Source organism: Pseudonaja textilis, chromosome 4 (assembly GCF_049901715.1).
Source record: "Pseudonaja textilis isolate UNSWEBS1 chromosome 4, rPseTex1.2, whole genome shotgun sequence".
Lineage (NCBI taxonomy): Eukaryota > Metazoa > Chordata > Lepidosauria > Squamata > Elapidae > Pseudonaja > Pseudonaja textilis.
Genome location: NC_141993.1, coordinates 36,873,843 through 36,890,909, shown reverse-complemented (window position 1 = coordinate 36,890,909; position 17,067 = coordinate 36,873,843). Strand labels below are relative to the sequence as shown.

General features: G+C 35.8%; 1 protein-coding gene across 22 annotated transcripts in view; it reads left to right on the top strand.

Annotated features, from left to right (window-relative positions):
* TACC2 (transforming acidic coiled-coil containing protein 2) overlaps positions 1-17,067 on the top strand; it is a 170,062-nt gene that overhangs the window by 85,798 nt on the left and 67,197 nt on the right. The window contains exon 1 of one of the 22 annotated variants that reach the window (XM_087932595.1): positions 7,239-7,516. The exons of the other annotated variants lie outside the window; for them this stretch is intronic. Within the exon in view, the coding sequence (XP_087788721.1) occupies positions 7,449-7,516 (68 nt within the window). The 5' untranslated portion in view covers positions 7,239-7,448. Of the gene's footprint in view, positions 1-7,238; positions 7,517-17,067 lie in introns of those variants that run through there. 22 annotated transcript variants of the gene reach the window in all.

The following is a 17,067-nucleotide window of genomic DNA, read 5'->3' as shown; positions in this document are numbered from 1 at the left end:
ATTCATCTATTTTAAGTGTATCAACAATGGGTGTCAGGAAACTATTTCAGCCTGATCACATGAGCCCTTTTAAATTGATATTTTGGAGGTCTGAGCTTTATGTTGTGAATTGCACAGTTGTGTCTAGATGAGTATGGCCTGGTTTGCACATTGTGCTAAACTATTATGAAATTTACTTCTTTTTAATTTGGCATGATGTATAAAGTCACCCATGACTGCTCAGTGTTAAAAGAAGCCATTTTTAATGATGAGTCGTTAAATTCTGATTTAGCATTATTTGTGATGTGTATTTAACCATAGATAAACAAAAAGTGCCGCCAAGTTCTATGGGTTGGATATCATTATTATTGTTGTTGTTCAAATAACTATATGTTTAGACTGGATTTGGCATTTTTATACACCTATTGAATTTTTCCCAAGAAAGTGGGGTAGAGAGATGATGATGTTGTTGGTATTAAAGAAATCACCTTAGGATGTAAGCTGTTCCAAGTAAAACTGCCTTTTCAATTGACACGGATGGTGATTTTATCAATGTCGATGATGTTCAAATGGTGTTCCAGATGTTTTGAGATTGCAAAGGCACCCATCACTATTAGTACTGTGTCTAGTTACTTTTGCCATGGTTGTTCTATTTGCAGCTCTATGTATTTTCTTATTTTTTCCAGTTCTCTGATGGAATGTTGTTCAGATTCCCAGGAGGCAGGAATGCATCCCAGAATAGCAAGAGACAGTGCAGCTTAGATTAGTATGGCAGAGATAGCTCGTCTCTAATAGCCTCCCAGTGTATATGGTTTATGGTGCAAGGAGTCTGCTTTGGTTATGTGACTTTAAGTGCCTCATTACATGTAGAATGTGAAATAAGAATTCACTGTTGACCCTAAAAATAAAATCAGTAAGTCCAGAAATGGAAATTAATTTATCATTGTTCTGATCGCTCACATAGAATCCTTCCCTTGAAGAGTATCATCTCAGAATTAAAAATAGTACTACAGATAGAAATTTCTCTGTTTCTTCCAATGTAATCATTGTTTTCTTAAGGTGTATGCAAACCTCCAACTCATCTTTAAGTTAAGAATGGCTCTAGAACCTATGTACAGGTAATCCTCAGCTTATAACAATTCATTTAGTAACCATTTTGTGACTGTTTGAACTTACAATGAAACAGAAAAAAGTGATTTATGACTTTTTTCACACTTAGAATCATTGCAGTACCCCCAGGGTCACGCGATTAAAATTCAGATGATTGGCAACTGACTCATATTTATGACAGTTGCAGTGTCATGTAATCACCTTTTGTGACCTTCTGACAAGAAAAGTCAATAGGGAAGCCAGATTCATTTAGCAACCTTGTTACTAACTTAACAATTAGAGTGATTCACTTAACAACTTTAGTAAGCAAGGTCATAAAGTGGGGCAAAATTCACAACAACTACCTCACTTAGTAACTTAAATTTTGGCTCAATTGTATTTGTAAGTTCAGGACTACCTTTACTTAAGCACAGATAATGCATATAGATAGATGCAGCCAGCATTAGGCATATATCTTGTCATATCTTTTTTCTTGCCATGAAATAAAAAAGCCATGATGTCCTTCAGTGGAAATCATTTCATGTTGTACAAATATCTTGTTCATCATTAAATAAACATGTTAATTATAAGTTCCAAACTGTAAACTTGTGTCTGAAAAAGGAAACATCTTTTCCTGGAAAAAGATTCATGGGAAATGCCAACAAAGACATTACATAAGAATGTTTTTTAATTAGTTGATCTAGCAATCCCCATCTGGAGGCATGATAGATAGAGATATATTTTAACATCCCTATTGAGTATAACTATGGAAAGAAAGGATAGGTTTCTAGTACTTTCCTATAATCCCATTCTGTAGATCTCAATAACATAGTCCTTTTTAATTTGAAGGTATCCTTTTTTTTAAAACAGGGATGAGATATGTTTGCTTTAAAACATATAGATTTGAGTTAGGATTAGGCCTGCCATTGGTTTCATCTAATTTTATTTTGATAGATACATGATCACTGTGTTCAAATAGTTAAAATTTTGTTACAATGAAAACATTCACCATTGTTATTTGGTATTAAAGATAAAAGGTTTAAAGTAAACATTTTCTCTATAGAAAGAGAGTTTGTCATTAAATATTAATAGTGTCCAAACCATTGATCATGGTTGGATATAACAAAAGTTGTTGCTTAGTGAATTATCTTGATATTAGCAAAAGATTGTTGATGGATAGACACGTCTCTGAATCAGTGAAGAAACAGAGGCTCTGGTGAAATGTGGTAGTGTCCTTATAAAGAGATGTCTTTTATGTTTATAACCCAGAGGCTTTTTAAAAAGATATAATTTGGATTTTGAATGCAGAACATTATTGAACATCGAAATAGATGAGAATCGGATTTCCTTATTATTCCTTGTATCTAAACAATGTCCAATTTGTCTAGTTTCTGAACTAAATTTACACATTTCCAAGCTTTTATAACAGAGATGAAAAAGGAATTATTTTATACATCCTACCTTCTAGTATTATGTGATGTCATTTATAAAGGTGAATATTTGGCTGTGAAATAAGACTGTATTGAATCTGCTGAATTTGTCTGCATTTTGAAGGTAAAGTTTTATGATTGGTTTATCAACAAATGTAAATTATAAAATCTGAGTTGACATTTGGTGTTCCTTTTGCACTTGTGATTTGGTTGATTGTACATAAATTGAGATATGTCTTTAGTGAAACAGAAGTAGATTGTCAATTGCACATTCTAAGAGGAGTTTGACAAGACATCATCTATTTTCTTAGCAATTTTATGGAATTATATTCAGGTCCTTAGGAGACTATTAATGCAGTCTGATTCATGTACCTATTATGTTACATTTGTCTTCCATGAAATAAGGAACATAACTCAAGATTGAACAGTCTTTCCTGAAACAGTGCTTTATTAATTTAAATATTTCAGCTACTTACCCATAGTGTTTAAACAAAAACATCTTTCATGGGTATATTTGCTTTGTGACACTGGCCCATTTGCCTTAAACCATAAAAAGATGAACAATCCTATCTGAATATCTACACATAGTTCTTTTTATGTGTACTTTTAGCTGATGCTAGGCAACATGTGCCCTACTTGGTCATCATTTCACATTATTTCCTTACCTAAACAGAGAAAGAGTCAGCAAAATAACAATGGGATCAGAAGCAATTTCTGACTTCCGGATGGCTTCCGCAATGAGTTTTCTCATGGGAATCTGGCAGGGAGTATAAGAAAACTCCCTTTGGACAAATTTGTTAGCCCATTTGAGATACCTTAATTCAAAAATTGTTTCCCTATGATGCAGCATTTTGCCCAGTTAAATATCATGAGTTTTAGTAGTATATAGATGTGCTTATTAAACAGGCAGGCACCTCAGGAGCTAGGCAGCTCCTTATATATCGAGAGCATATGCCATATAGACTTTATAGGTCATAAATATCCCAGAAAAAAAAAGCATCCAGGTCCACACCACTTTCAGGATCTGGGACAGAATTTAAATGACTTCATCAGCTGACATTGAAAAATATGAATCCCAAATCAGCAAGTGACCTCACTCATTAGTTTCATGTACAGGTGAAACTCGAAAAATTAGAATATCGTGCAAAAGTTCATTTATTTCAGTAATGCAACTTAAAAGGTGAAACGAATATATGAGATAAACTCATTACATGCAAAGCAAGATAGTTCAAGCCGTGATGTGTCATAATTGCGATGATTATGGCTCATAGATCATGAAAACCCCAAATCCACAATCTCAGAAAATTAGAATATTACATGCAATCAATAAAACAAGGATTGTACATAGAACAATATCGGACCTCTGAAAAGTATAAGCATGCATATGTACTCAGTACTTGGTTTGGGCCCCTTTTTCAGCAATTACTGCCTCAATGCGGCGTGGCATGGAAGCTATCAGCCTGTGGCACTGCTGAGGTGTTATGGAAGACCAGGATGCTTCAATAGCGGCCTTCAGCTCTTTTGCATTATTTGGTCTCCTGTCTCTCATCTTTCTCTTGGCAATGCCCCATAGATTCTCTATGGGGTACAGGTCAGGCAAGTTTGCTGGCCAATCAAGCACAGTAATCCCACAGTCATTGAACCAGGTTTTGGTGCTTTTGGCAGTGTGAGCAGGTGCCAAGTCCTGCTGGAAAATGAAGTCAGCATCCCCATAAAGCTCGTCTGCGGAAGGAAGCATGAAGTGTTCCAAAATCTCCTGGTAGACGGCTGCGTTGACCCTGGACTTAATGAAGCACAGTGGACCAACACCAGCAGATGACATGGCTCCCCAAATCAACACAGACTATGGAAACTTCACACTGGACTTCAAGCATCTTGCAATGTGTGCCTCTCCATTCTTCCTCCAAACTCTGCGTCCTTGGTTTCCAAATGAGATGCAAAAATTGCTCTCATCAGAAAAGAGGACTTTGGACCACTGAGCAACAGACCAGGTCTGTTTTTCTTTAGCCCAGTAAGACGCTTCTGATGTTGTTTGTTGTTCAGGAGCGACTTGACAAGAGGAATACGACATTTTTGAAGCCCATGTCCAGGATCTGTCTGTGTGTGGTGGCACTTGATGCCTCAGTCCACTCCTTGTGAAAGTCCCTAACACTTTTGAATGGCCTTTTGCTGACAATCATCTCCAGGCTGCGGTCATCCCTGCTGCTTATGCACCTTTTTCTTCCACACTTTTCCCTTCCACATAACTTTCCATTAATGTGCTTTGATACAGCATTTTGAGAACATCCAACTTCTTTTGCAATTACCTTTTGAGGCTTTTCCTCCCTATGGAAGGTGTCACTGATTGTTTTCTGCACAACTGTCAGGTCAGCAGTCTTTCCCATGATTGTGATTCCTACTGAACCAGACTGAGAGACCATTTAAAGGAACCCTTTGCAGGTGTGCTTAATTAGCTGATTATAGTGGGACACTTTGAGCCTAGAATATTGAACCTTTTCACAATATTCTAATTTTCTGAGATTGTGGATTTGAGGTTTTCATGAGCTGTAAGCCATAATCATTGCAATTATGGCAAATCACGGCTTGAACTATCTTGCTTTGCATGTAATGAGTCTATCTCATATATTAGTTTCACCTTTTAAGTTGCATTACTGAAATAAATGAATTTTTGCACAATATTCTAATTTTTTGAGTTTCGCCTGTAGATGTTGAATAGATGTATGACTATGAGATGGTGGATAATATTTGTGTAGCTGCTATGAAATCAATACTGGCAGATTTGTTTACATTAATTCTGCTATGATTTGGGAATCTTTGAAATGCCTTATATCGTTATAAATATAACAAAATCTCATGAGCCTTCAGGTCTCTTCTTTCACCACTCTGATCCAAGTTTCTAACAACTAAATTTCCAGTTTCAGTTTGTGAGAGAATTGGATGGCTAACAGATGACTGAGCTCTGATTTCCTTCTGCCCTGCCTTGTCCTTTCTGGTTTCATTCCCAAGAATGGGAATTCCCAGAAGCATCCTAAAGAAGCAACAGAGGAAAATGAGATAGTTGAAAGCCAAACTTCTACTTTTAATTTTTTAAAAAGTTAAGAATTCTGTTTTGACAATTGGAAAGGATCTGAAGCCCTGGTTCAGGGATGTCAAACTCATAGCCCATGCATTGGCCATGCCCACCCCTGGTTTAGCGAAGGGCGAAAGTTGCAATAAATCACGTGATGACAACATGTTGTCTGAGTTTGGCACCCATGCCCTAGTTGATATCAGTGGTTCTATTGCAAAACTACTGAGTGTAACTAACTCCTCCTTTGGACTGAGAAATCTAAACCAGTCTTGATAACACATGGTTGGACCTAATGGTCCTCAGGAATTCTTCCTAGATCCACTATCCTTGACTTGCATTGTAGAACAGCCACTGCACAGTGTTCCTAATCTTTGCTACCTTGAAGTGTCAGAAAATCAATTGCATTTATAGGGCCTTTAGACAAACTCATAGAGCTGCATTTTCTATTCCCAGCCGCAAAGACAGTTCCATCAACTTATACACATTTGTTTAACTACTATTCAAAGTTACAACAGCCCTGAAAAAAGTGACTTATGACTGACTGGTTCTTGCACTCACAACTGTCATAGCACATCCAAAACCACAGAATCAAAATTTGGGTATTTGGCAACTGAGATGTATTTACAGCAGTTTCCAATAAGTCAATGGGGGAAGCCAGATTAGCTTAACGACTGTGTGATTCCCCTTAACAATCATTTGAATTAACAATTCATTTCAGTGATGTGCTTAACAATCAAAACAAAAGAGCTTGTTAAATTTGGGTGCAAATAATAATAAAGTCACTTAATATCAGACTAGCTTGGCCCCAGTTGTTGTAAATTGAGAGCTACCTGTGTAGTTTGTGCATATTTGCTGTGGTTGGTGGATCTGTGACCTATAATAAAAATGTTCAGTTACACATAGGAACAATAACCAAAGAATCTCATTCTTCAGGAAGTGAAGCTATTTTCTTAATACCCTCACCTATCACAGCCACTTGACTGTTCAGCTAATGCACTAATTGGTACATTGGCAGAATTTACCCCCCACAAATGTCTTTGTCGCTGCCTTTTCTTCATCCTGCTTTGTGCTGCCTTCATCTTGCCTTTAAGGAAATACATTTACTAAGATATCTATATAGAGCAGGGTCCTGTTGCCTTATTTATCTTAGCTCTTCCATGACATTCCCCCTACTTCTCCAGTGGAAGATTCCATTTCTGTGAAAGGGATGGGGTCTTTTGTTTGAAGAAAAGGGAGGGAAAAGCAATGTGAATTTTTAAAAATCCTAGACTTTAGTCTGCATTGTTTGCTGCTCTAAAGTAGATGTGGTGCTTGCCCCCCAAATAAAGAGCACATGCAAGATGTGGCATGCAAATCTATTTGCATTTCAAATCAGCTGAGTCAACACAATGTAATGATCCTGCCTGGAGATTCTTAGGGATGCACAGTAGCTGACAATGTGTGCTTAAAGGGAGGGTCTTAATTTTTTTTTTCCTTTTTTTCCCTCCCCCAAATCCACTTGGAGTAGCCAACAGACCTTGCAAGGCACTTACCCGGGACTTAGCTTCAATTCTCCCAGGCTGTTACGTAGCCTGACACAATAGCGACAATAGCCGGGACATTTTATTTATTCGAAATCAATTTTTCATTTGAGTAAAGGGAAAGAAAGGGAGGGGGAGGCGCGAGTGGGGAGATTGTGGAAGGAACCTGGCAACAGTTCAGAGGAGAGAAGCTGCTGTTAAAGTCTCTGGATTGTTGCCCCTCGATGCAAGCAGCTGTTTTCATCTGCACTGCAGTATTTGCAGCATTCACCATCCCAATCTCTCTGGGCTTTTTGGTGCTGGATTTACACAGAGGCTGGCTACACTTGCTGGGAACTCCAACACAAGGGCGCCCTGAGAATGGGAGGGTCGCAGTCTCTGCAGCAGGCACAGACAAATAGCCTGATTCGGGAGCCATCGGAAGCAATGTAAGTATGAGCTTGCGATATCTGTCTTTCCCCGCCACCTCTTCTTCCCACACAAGGCAAAGATTGAAATGGCAATGGGAAAGCTCTGGAGTCTGTTTAGAAAGGCTGGTTGAACTGAGAGGGTTGCGTTCGAGCCATGGCCCAGCCTTTGGCAGTTTTTCAACCCTGATCAGTTTTTAAAAATGCTGCCAAAGCATGTAGGCATTTTCTTTAGAAAGGTTAGTGGGATTCTTTTTGTATCGTGCAGGGCAATAAGCTGTGTGTGCCATTTGTTTTCTCCACATTGTATAGACATAATTAATCAAGCCCATCACCATTTTCAGCAAAAATGTCTCTCTCTCTGCTTAAAATGCACAGCGTATATCTAGATTGATTTTGCTTGAGTTTGTTTCCTGAGATTGTCATCTTGTCTGCTCTCCAGCAATTCATTTCTTTCTGTTCTCATTCCCCTCATTTTAATGTAATATTCTTCTGTTAGTGATCAAAAAGCAAGCTACCGTTTCCGATCGTCTTTCAAAACGATATGCCATCTCAAAAAGGATGAAGCTGACAGTTCCTCAGGCAATACTGTGTTATTCTCTTTCTTAGATTTTTTAAAATGTTTTGTCATCTTTAGTTGGGCATCTGCTAGCTGCTGAGTGTATTTATTAAGCTGATTCTCTGATTTCTGATGACTGGAGTATTACAAGCAAACAGACAAAAACAGTTGCAATCTGGTTGGCCTTTTCTTCTTTCTTCAGATTTTATAGGCCCGGGTTAAAGATGTATAAGTTTGAGGTGGTTCATTATATGTTACCTGATATCAAAGACAAGTTTAAGCAGTTCATTGAGAAGGAGTGCAATCCAATTGCCTTGAGCTTCTGGAGGAATGCCAGTATAGAAATCCAACAAAGTATGTATTTACTGTATTATATTGCATATTCTTCAAATGGCTTCAGTTAGTACTTTCTCTTCCCCCATACCCTTAATTTCTACATGATTCCCCCCACCCTCAGTTTTAAGAAGGAATGATACCAAACATTGTACTTGTACAGCCTAATAGTAAGGACATAGATCCTGATCTGTATTTGGAATCAGTTTAACAAGGATGATGCCCCTGGAAATGTATTTGAGCAATGCATTCCATACCTTTTTAAAAATCCTCCATACCTACTTTATTTTAGGTTGTAAAAATATATGATGACAAATTGGGATTAAAACAATGTTTCACAAAATGTGTCAGTCTTTTGTTTTTTTTATCCTTTTCTGTAAGATTGTTCCATTGTTAAACATAGTAATGTGCTTCCCCCCAAAAAAGTAGCTCTTTTGTGGAAAATATGGCCAGATTCACACTTATAGCTGCATTCACACACCCATCATACACAGAAGTTCAGTTTTCTCTGTTAGTGTCAAGTGGAATGAATGAATAAGATTCATAGAATCAAGTATTAATCAAGTATCGGTGCTTTGGTTAATGTTGTGAAGAGGCCCTAGAGTACAACACTTCCCCTTTTCAATAAGCAAAAACTTATTATATATCTGGAGACAGTAGGAAGTGCTAATGTTTGACATGAAACTTCATATGAAAAGACCATTGCTATAACTTTCCCCCTTTGTATCTCTATTAAAATATAATTGCTACACTAAATATAGTAGGGACTTTTCTACATTGATAGTTTTCGCATAGCTTGCTTATTATTTATAAGTAAAAGGAGTAGTGAAATACACACGTACTGTGTACAACTTTTTTAGAATGGTGCTTATGCCTTAATGAGAGAAAATAGAACCTGCAGCAATCAAGGATGATTTGAGCCTTTCTAAATCAAGTGGTTATTGGTTATTTATTATATCAGCATCTTTCCAATCTTCCAATTTATGTAACAACATCTTGATCTCACATTTGGCAAGACTATCCAGAAGACTAACTGATCGATAATTTGGGTTACTTGTTTATTTCCCCTTTTTAGAAGAGGATCAGTCTCTAGATCTCTGGAAAAAATCCTGTGTCATCAATGCAAGTAAGTAGTTTAGCTAGCAGAGATACCCATCATTAGGCATAACATCTCTGGCTCTCTATAGGGATCATATTGTAACCCAGAGGTTGTTAAATTTTTCAAGCAATCCTAAATTTATGATCCTGAAATTTTGTAGGAGAATCTAATCTCTTGAATTATGAAAATTATTTAACAATCCTTTCCAAAATACCTGTATAATTCTAGTAAATGATGCCTTTTGGATAGTAGTATAATACATTTCTCTGGGTTAACAAGCAGTTAATTCAGCTCATCCAGCAGTTTTAAGCTAGCTTCCATTTCATATTTTTCATGGCAGGAACTTACTCTCCCCTGGAAAACTTGTGAACAAAAAATAGGATGAAATGTGTACTTTTGTTATTAGCATTAACTATTGTATGACAATTTTTTACAAGTAACAAATCTATATTAAAGAAATTGTCAGTATTGCCTGTGGAGTGGTCGAAACAGATTCTCCAGTCAGTTCATATGTATGAAGAAAATTCTCCTTTTTATGACTGTTTGCTTGAAACATTTCCTTAGAGAATTTTGATAACATATAAGGTTGAAATTCCTAGTTGAAATGTTTTTTAGCTAAGCTTAGCTGAACTAAACGGTACTGTCACCATCAAATCTCCTAGCATAAGAACTGGGTGGTCCAATCTTACTATATCAACTATATCAACACATGTAGCACATAGCAAAGTAGATAGATTAAATCAGAGGCCTGGTCTTCTGGGATATTCTGGGATATGATGGACAAAGAAATTTCATTAAAAGAAAAGTTATTACTTTTAGACATTTTGGCAATTGTGAGATCTTGTGTGTGTGTGTGTGTATGGGGAGGAAAATAAGGAAAAAAAATTGTGCCTACCAGCATCCATCAGTATTCATTTGGCTAGCATCCTGTCAGTGTGTGATAGTTGAGGGCTGTTTGGAAACTGAAACAGTATTTGTTGTGTGAGCAAGAAGGAGACAGCAAGGAGCCTGGGCGTGGCTTACCTCAATTGTTCTGTACTAAAGCAGGTTGCTGCTGTGAAACTGAAACTCCTCTCTTCTGTGTTTTGCATTTGGAACAGATTTCTTTTCAGGTGGGGTGGGGGACTAGAACTCCTTAGCATCAGAGTATGTTAATAATAATATATGAAATACTAATGCTTTGATGGTCATTACTAAAAATCCTTTCTTAGTGAGCACCTAGAAGCCAAGAGGAACATTCATGCCAAATTTCAAGTTTGTAGGCTTTATGGTTCTGGAGATTTTGTGATGATGTGTGAGTGGTATTTCGCGTATGTACATACATACATACATACATACATATATAAATTATCAAATAAGCATACATATGCCCTTCAAGTGCATTTCATTTCCTTCTCACAGAAGATTATAAGAGATCTCTACAATATACATGTATATTATATTCACAGAAATATAGTTTACCACAGAATTACTTCATTTCTCCCAATGCTATCCTAGAGAATAGCTGCTTTTCTTTGATGTGTTGTCACTGTAGTGATTTACTTCTACCTATTCTAGAGGTAGACAAAGGTAAACTTTAAGACAAAATGAAGGAAGCTCAAGGAAGCAGTGAAGAAGTAAGATGTTATATGGAATAATTCTGAAACAGAGAGTCCTAAAAGTGAGTCTTAAATTAATCTGATTTTAAAGGATTGCATCAAAGAAAAAGTGTGATAACTTTCTGTGTAATAGAAGTTAGTAGTTGAAAACTATAACATTAGCAATACTAAAGGGGGCCTTAGGAATCCACATCCAAAGCTTTAAGAGATAAGTGTAGCATTGAGCCTTATATTCTGCCCATATGATATATAATCTTATAAACCTTTTATCTCCCCCTTTTACTTTTGGTATTGAGGCATATTTCTTCAAAATACTGATGACTAAAACAAGCTAAAATTCTTCTGCCCAATGACAAATAAACTGGTTTAAGTTTATCTAAGAGCATATCTCTGATAGGAAAGAACTTCAAAACAGACTCCATAATGCTCCATTCTTTCATCCAGTTTAAGTATACATTTTGCATTTTAGTTTCATGTTGTCTACGTTGCTTATTATATAGTTCTTTGATTCATTTTTTTTGTAATCGTCCAGAACTACTGAAGATTGAATACCATATAAAAATTTTAATCCTTGTGCTTCGCTTGCTTAGATAAGCATAGGTCTTATGAGGTAATAGTACAGGTACCCAAAGATAGATAAGCTGTATAAATGACTAATCACAGAATGATCTACTTAAGCTACTATTGAGTGCTCTTAGCCACTGTGTACACATTTTTCAGAATACTCCAGTTTGATCTACATAAATGATGATATAAAGTTATTGTTGATTTGAAAGATTAAAAATATTTTGAATTGCATCATTTCAGATACATTTTGGCTGTGCTTCAGTTCAATCAATTAGAATAGAGTTGGAAGGGTCCTTGGAGGTCTTCTAGTCCACTCCCCTGCTCAAGCAGGAGACCCTATATCCTTACAGACAAATGACTGTCCAGTCTCTTCTTGAAAACCTCCAAGTCCCCCAAGTCAGAATCCAGTATCATGATTTTTACCTTCTGGATTATAATTTGTATATTTTGGATTATGAGCTATTTTGCGTTATTAAACAATAACAATAAATAACAAAGTATTGCTACTGAGGATATTAATTTTGTTATTTGTAAAAAGAAATAACTATAGGCATACATGGACCAGACTTATGTATTCTATAGATTATGTATGAGGAGGAATTCCTTTGCAGCCATGAAAATAAGTAATATCTTTTACTACCATATTATCTTCTAAAAAAATAAAGTCCAAAATTGGAGCTGTCCCCTACTATAAGAAACTTTTAAACTTCTGTAACAGCTAATGGTAAAGACAGGTGGTTTAGAAATCAATAGGATTAAAGAAATAGTTTGCCTGCTGGCTTTCATCTGTGTTAGTAAAAATAATACCTTATATAGAGTATTTTTTGTTATTCTAGAACAATATGTACATAAATTGTGAAGTACATACACATAGGAAAGTTGTCTAGCATCCAACTAAGCCTCTAAAACTGACAGGATCATGGTTATCAAAATCCCTAGAGGATGATAATCCATTTTTAGAGTTCTTCATGCAATGATTCCAACCCAGTCAACGTCTTTTGCATATGGATGATCTCTATACATACTGTATAAATAAAAACAGTTGAGGAACCCTTTTCCGAGTGTCCAAAGCATTTTGAGTAAATTAGCATGCTATTATTGGGAGATAGATATATCAAAGTCAGCCTCCCTCTCCCCGTCCCTCCCTCCCTCTCACATACACACTTTCAAAATTTTCATCTTTTAGGATTAGTTTGGGAAATATAAGGCCTAAAGTAAAAAAGAAACTCAGAATTGCAGCTTTGTTCTTCCCTTTTTTTTAGAATGAAGTTATGAACCAATTGTCCTTGATTACAGACCTTATGAAAATACAGGGAAGAAGGAGTTAAGCAGATTTAAGTGTCTTTTTGATTAGTGTTTTCTTGCCTTGGACACCAGCCTGTACTCTAAATATAAATGCTTGTTTCCTCTCATTTCTTGAGAGAGTTCTCCAGATGTGCTGCATAGCTAACTTTAAAAGAGATGATTATTCATTGTCCATTGTTGCAGTTGTTGCCATACTGTCATCAAAATGTATGTCTGTAGATGAAGGTTTCTACGTCTGTGGTTTTTCTTATGGCAGTGTCATATACTGGCAATGAAAAAATTAGCAGCCTTGAATAGAGTTACTGAATAGAACATAAAGGTGTTTAATGAAACATAAAATTTTGCATGATTGCATTAGCTGTGGTTAAGTCTTTTTTTCATAAAGCAAATGTATATAAAGCAATGCAAATTAAATAAATTTGTGCAAATGTAGGTGCAATGTATATTGTATCTACATTTATAATAATATACATTATTATCAATAATTATCAATAAAAGCTGTATCTTTCATATCTAGATTTGAAATTAGTCTGAAACATAATAGCTAAATAAAACTTCCTTGGCCCTAGGGCAAGCATCTCAGATGAATCCCCACCAGTGGTGAAAGAACACTAAGCCCTACTATGCTATGAAGTGAGCAGCATAAAAGAAGGAAAACAGTCAGATGGTTACTTTTTCCATGCCACTGATGCAGCAATTTCCCTTTATTCAGTGCAGAGTATTCTTTTCACCTGACCAGGGATGGACAACATGTCCAGCAGTGGAAGCTGCTACTGCTTACCTAATGGATTCCACATTTGCTTTCTTCTGTGCTGCCACATCACTTTGGCTCATCTCAAGAACCTACATGTTTAGGATTTTTATCTTGTCTTTAAAACCCTAATTTAAAAAAAAATTAAGTGCTGGACAAAGGGTAATTCTAGTTGCCTCCTTTTCTTCATTATTTATACTCCCCTGGAAATGGATCTATGGATAAGCTGCATCAACCAGAATCTAGTGGTTTAGCTGGATTAGTAAAATATTTGTTTACTAAAATTGATTAAATTTTACTATTTTTCTAAAATTGCCCTGTAGGGGTATTACTCTGAATGTCACAGAAGAAGGGTGCCATCAAGTTGTTTCCAATTCTTAGCGATCACGAAAATATATTTTTTCCATATAATCTCCTTAACTTGTTCTTTCAGTTCTTCCAACAGTGCCCCCATCACCACTTTAACTAAGTCCATCCTCCTTGTTGCCAGCAATTCTCTTTGCCTTTTTCACATTTCCCAATATTAGAATATTTTCCAGAGAACTGGATCTTTTCATAATGTATTCAAAGTAGGACAATTTGAGCCTGGTCACTTGGGCCTCAAGTGAGAAGTTTGAGTTGATTTCTTTGAAAATTCATTGGTGTATCAATGAGAATGGAACTAACTTTTGAAAATGTATTTCATCTTAATAGATGAACATATTGACTCAGCCTTCCATCCTCCTGGAGTTGGTAAAATGAGGACTTAGATTGTTGGGGGAAATATGCTGATTTTGTACCCCCCTGACCTTTAAAAAGGGAGAATGCTGCTTAAAGACATCTCCAGCCATCCATTCTGTAATGTGCCATTTCAGAGTATTATAAAAATACATTTAGTTCCATCTTTACTTTTTTTTCATATGTCTTTATCATAAGTGGTAATATCTATCACATTGCTTGGGGTTTTCCAGTTTTAATGTTTTATTAAAATTTCAAAGATTAGAAAATACAACCAGGATTGCTTATTACATTTATCTTGCCCTATTGTATAAGTAAAGTGGTAAGTAAATTTTCTAATGACATTCTGCTTCTACGTGTCAGTGATATAAAATCCCATTCAAGGTTCAGATCGAGTGATTTAAGTCTTTTTCAAATTAAACTCTGGCTCATCAAATAGAGGTTGATTTCATATATCACACCAAGCTCTGTTTTCCCTCTGGTTCACCATAATGGAAAAATCCAACATTGTAGTGTATAAACTCTGATTTATGGTTTGACATATGACAGCTTAGTTGTGATAATGTACTGTTAAGGGTAAGCAATAAACTGTTTTTTTAAAGAACAATAGCTTTGTATAATGCATAAATATGTAAGCAATGCATAAATATGTAAGCAATATGTAGCAATTGATGCCGAACAACTATAGTTATAAATTATTTTCTTACACTTTGAAATTACCAAACTAAAACCTGAAATTTGGGAAGCAACATTTTATTGCAATTTAGTCCAGTTTCCATTTCCTTGGGAAGAAGTAAGATTTTGAACTATATTGGAATAGTTAGAATGAAATCTCAATTTTCCCCAGAGATTATGTTCTGCATTTTTTTTGCAAGGTTGAAGAAAATTAATGCTGTTCCTAGGATAATTGTATTGTAATAAAATAGACCTTTCCTTTCTTATCTCAATAACATTTGATTTATTTGTAGAGTGTCTTTTCTTTTGCCCAGAAAAAGCAAAATCACAAGCTTTGCACATTTGATTGTTAGTCTCAGTTATACAATAGCACACTAGCTATTACAGTAAGAGTGTCAGGTACAAGTTAGGCACTAAGAATTAACAGACAAATGGGGGAAAAGCTACTTTTAAGTAACCGGTTCTGCTTATCTCAAATAAACAAATTGCTTGGCTTCTACTCTGGCAAAGATAATTCAGTGTAGCAGGCAGTGGGAGAAAGCTGATACAGGAAACCTCCATATATTAACTGACTTTCTAGGGCGAATACCTCTAGAAACCATTTTAAGGTTTTCCTTTTAGTTGCTATAAAAAACACTGTCATTACCGAGAAAGAACGTCTCGAAAAAAGAGAAGAAGAAAGGTTTTTGCAGTTTCTGATTTTCAGAAATATAATTTATTTTAGCATTAAAAGATCAAGAGACATCTGTTAGAGCTCCACATTTGAAAAGGAAATGGAAGGCACATACAATGTTCTATTAAAATGGTGAGAGAATGACACAGAAATGCTGGTTTTCGAGTAGATTAAAATGATTGTGGGGTATCATAAAAGGCTAAAAATATGTGCAATAAGTTTAAAATGCCTAAATGTTCTGTATAAATATTTAAGTAATTATAAGGAATTAAATAATAATAAACTGAGTTTTATACTTTTCATATCATTTTTTGCTTTTCTTTAGGTAGATAAATTATTTAAATATAATATTTGATTGTAGAAATCTGATGTCCAGTGGAGTTTGATCTGGGCTTTAGAAATCCATTTGTTGAATCCAAATAGTAATAATACTTACGGTGGTAAAATTAAAGATCAGGGCTGGAACGTACTGTGAGGGATAGTTCATAGAGTTAGTCTGAGATGCAGGAAAGGGTAATGAGTAAGATTGCAAGCAATAGAGTAGTGCCTCTTTTAAAAATTACCGTGCTATATATAAGGCTGATTGTATCAGATGGAGATTTTTGAATCTTGTGTGGGTAATGTTGGATTTAATGCTAGAACAACTGTACACATTTGGCTATTATTTTGAGTGAACCATGAGAGAGGACAAGAGAAAGGATATCTTGAATTATTTAGTTTCAGTATGACAACAATTTTAAAAAGAAGTGTCAGTAATCTAAAACTGCAAAGAAGCACATGGCTTAAAAATAATAAGTACACCTAGATAGTTTGCTGTGTTTTGTATTTTGGCTTACATGTCTAACCTGATAGTAATGGGAAATTCATGAGGGGTGTGTGTTCTGCCTACACAGCCCTAAGGAAAGCATGAGTCAAGAAACACTAACAGAGCAATGCTTAGGAAGAACAGAATATTCCTCTGACTAGGTGGAAATATTATGAAATTGTTCTCTTGTTGAATCACGTTCATAGTGATGATAATAACGTAAAGATGATGATGATGATGCAAATGATTATGATGATGATGGCCTCTCTAAACAGACTTGTAGAGTCTCTGTAGGATGTTGCATTGTATTACATGGAGGGGGAAGGGAAAATCACTTGATGTAATTTTTGTGTGACAATACAGTGGTCTTGTCTTTGTCAGTACTTGGCTTGTGCTCTCCAGACAACAGACACTTTTCATCATTGGGAGGCAGGAGCTTTTAAGCATTAATCGAAGGTCCAACCTTAAAGTGACGTCCCCTTGGGCAAAA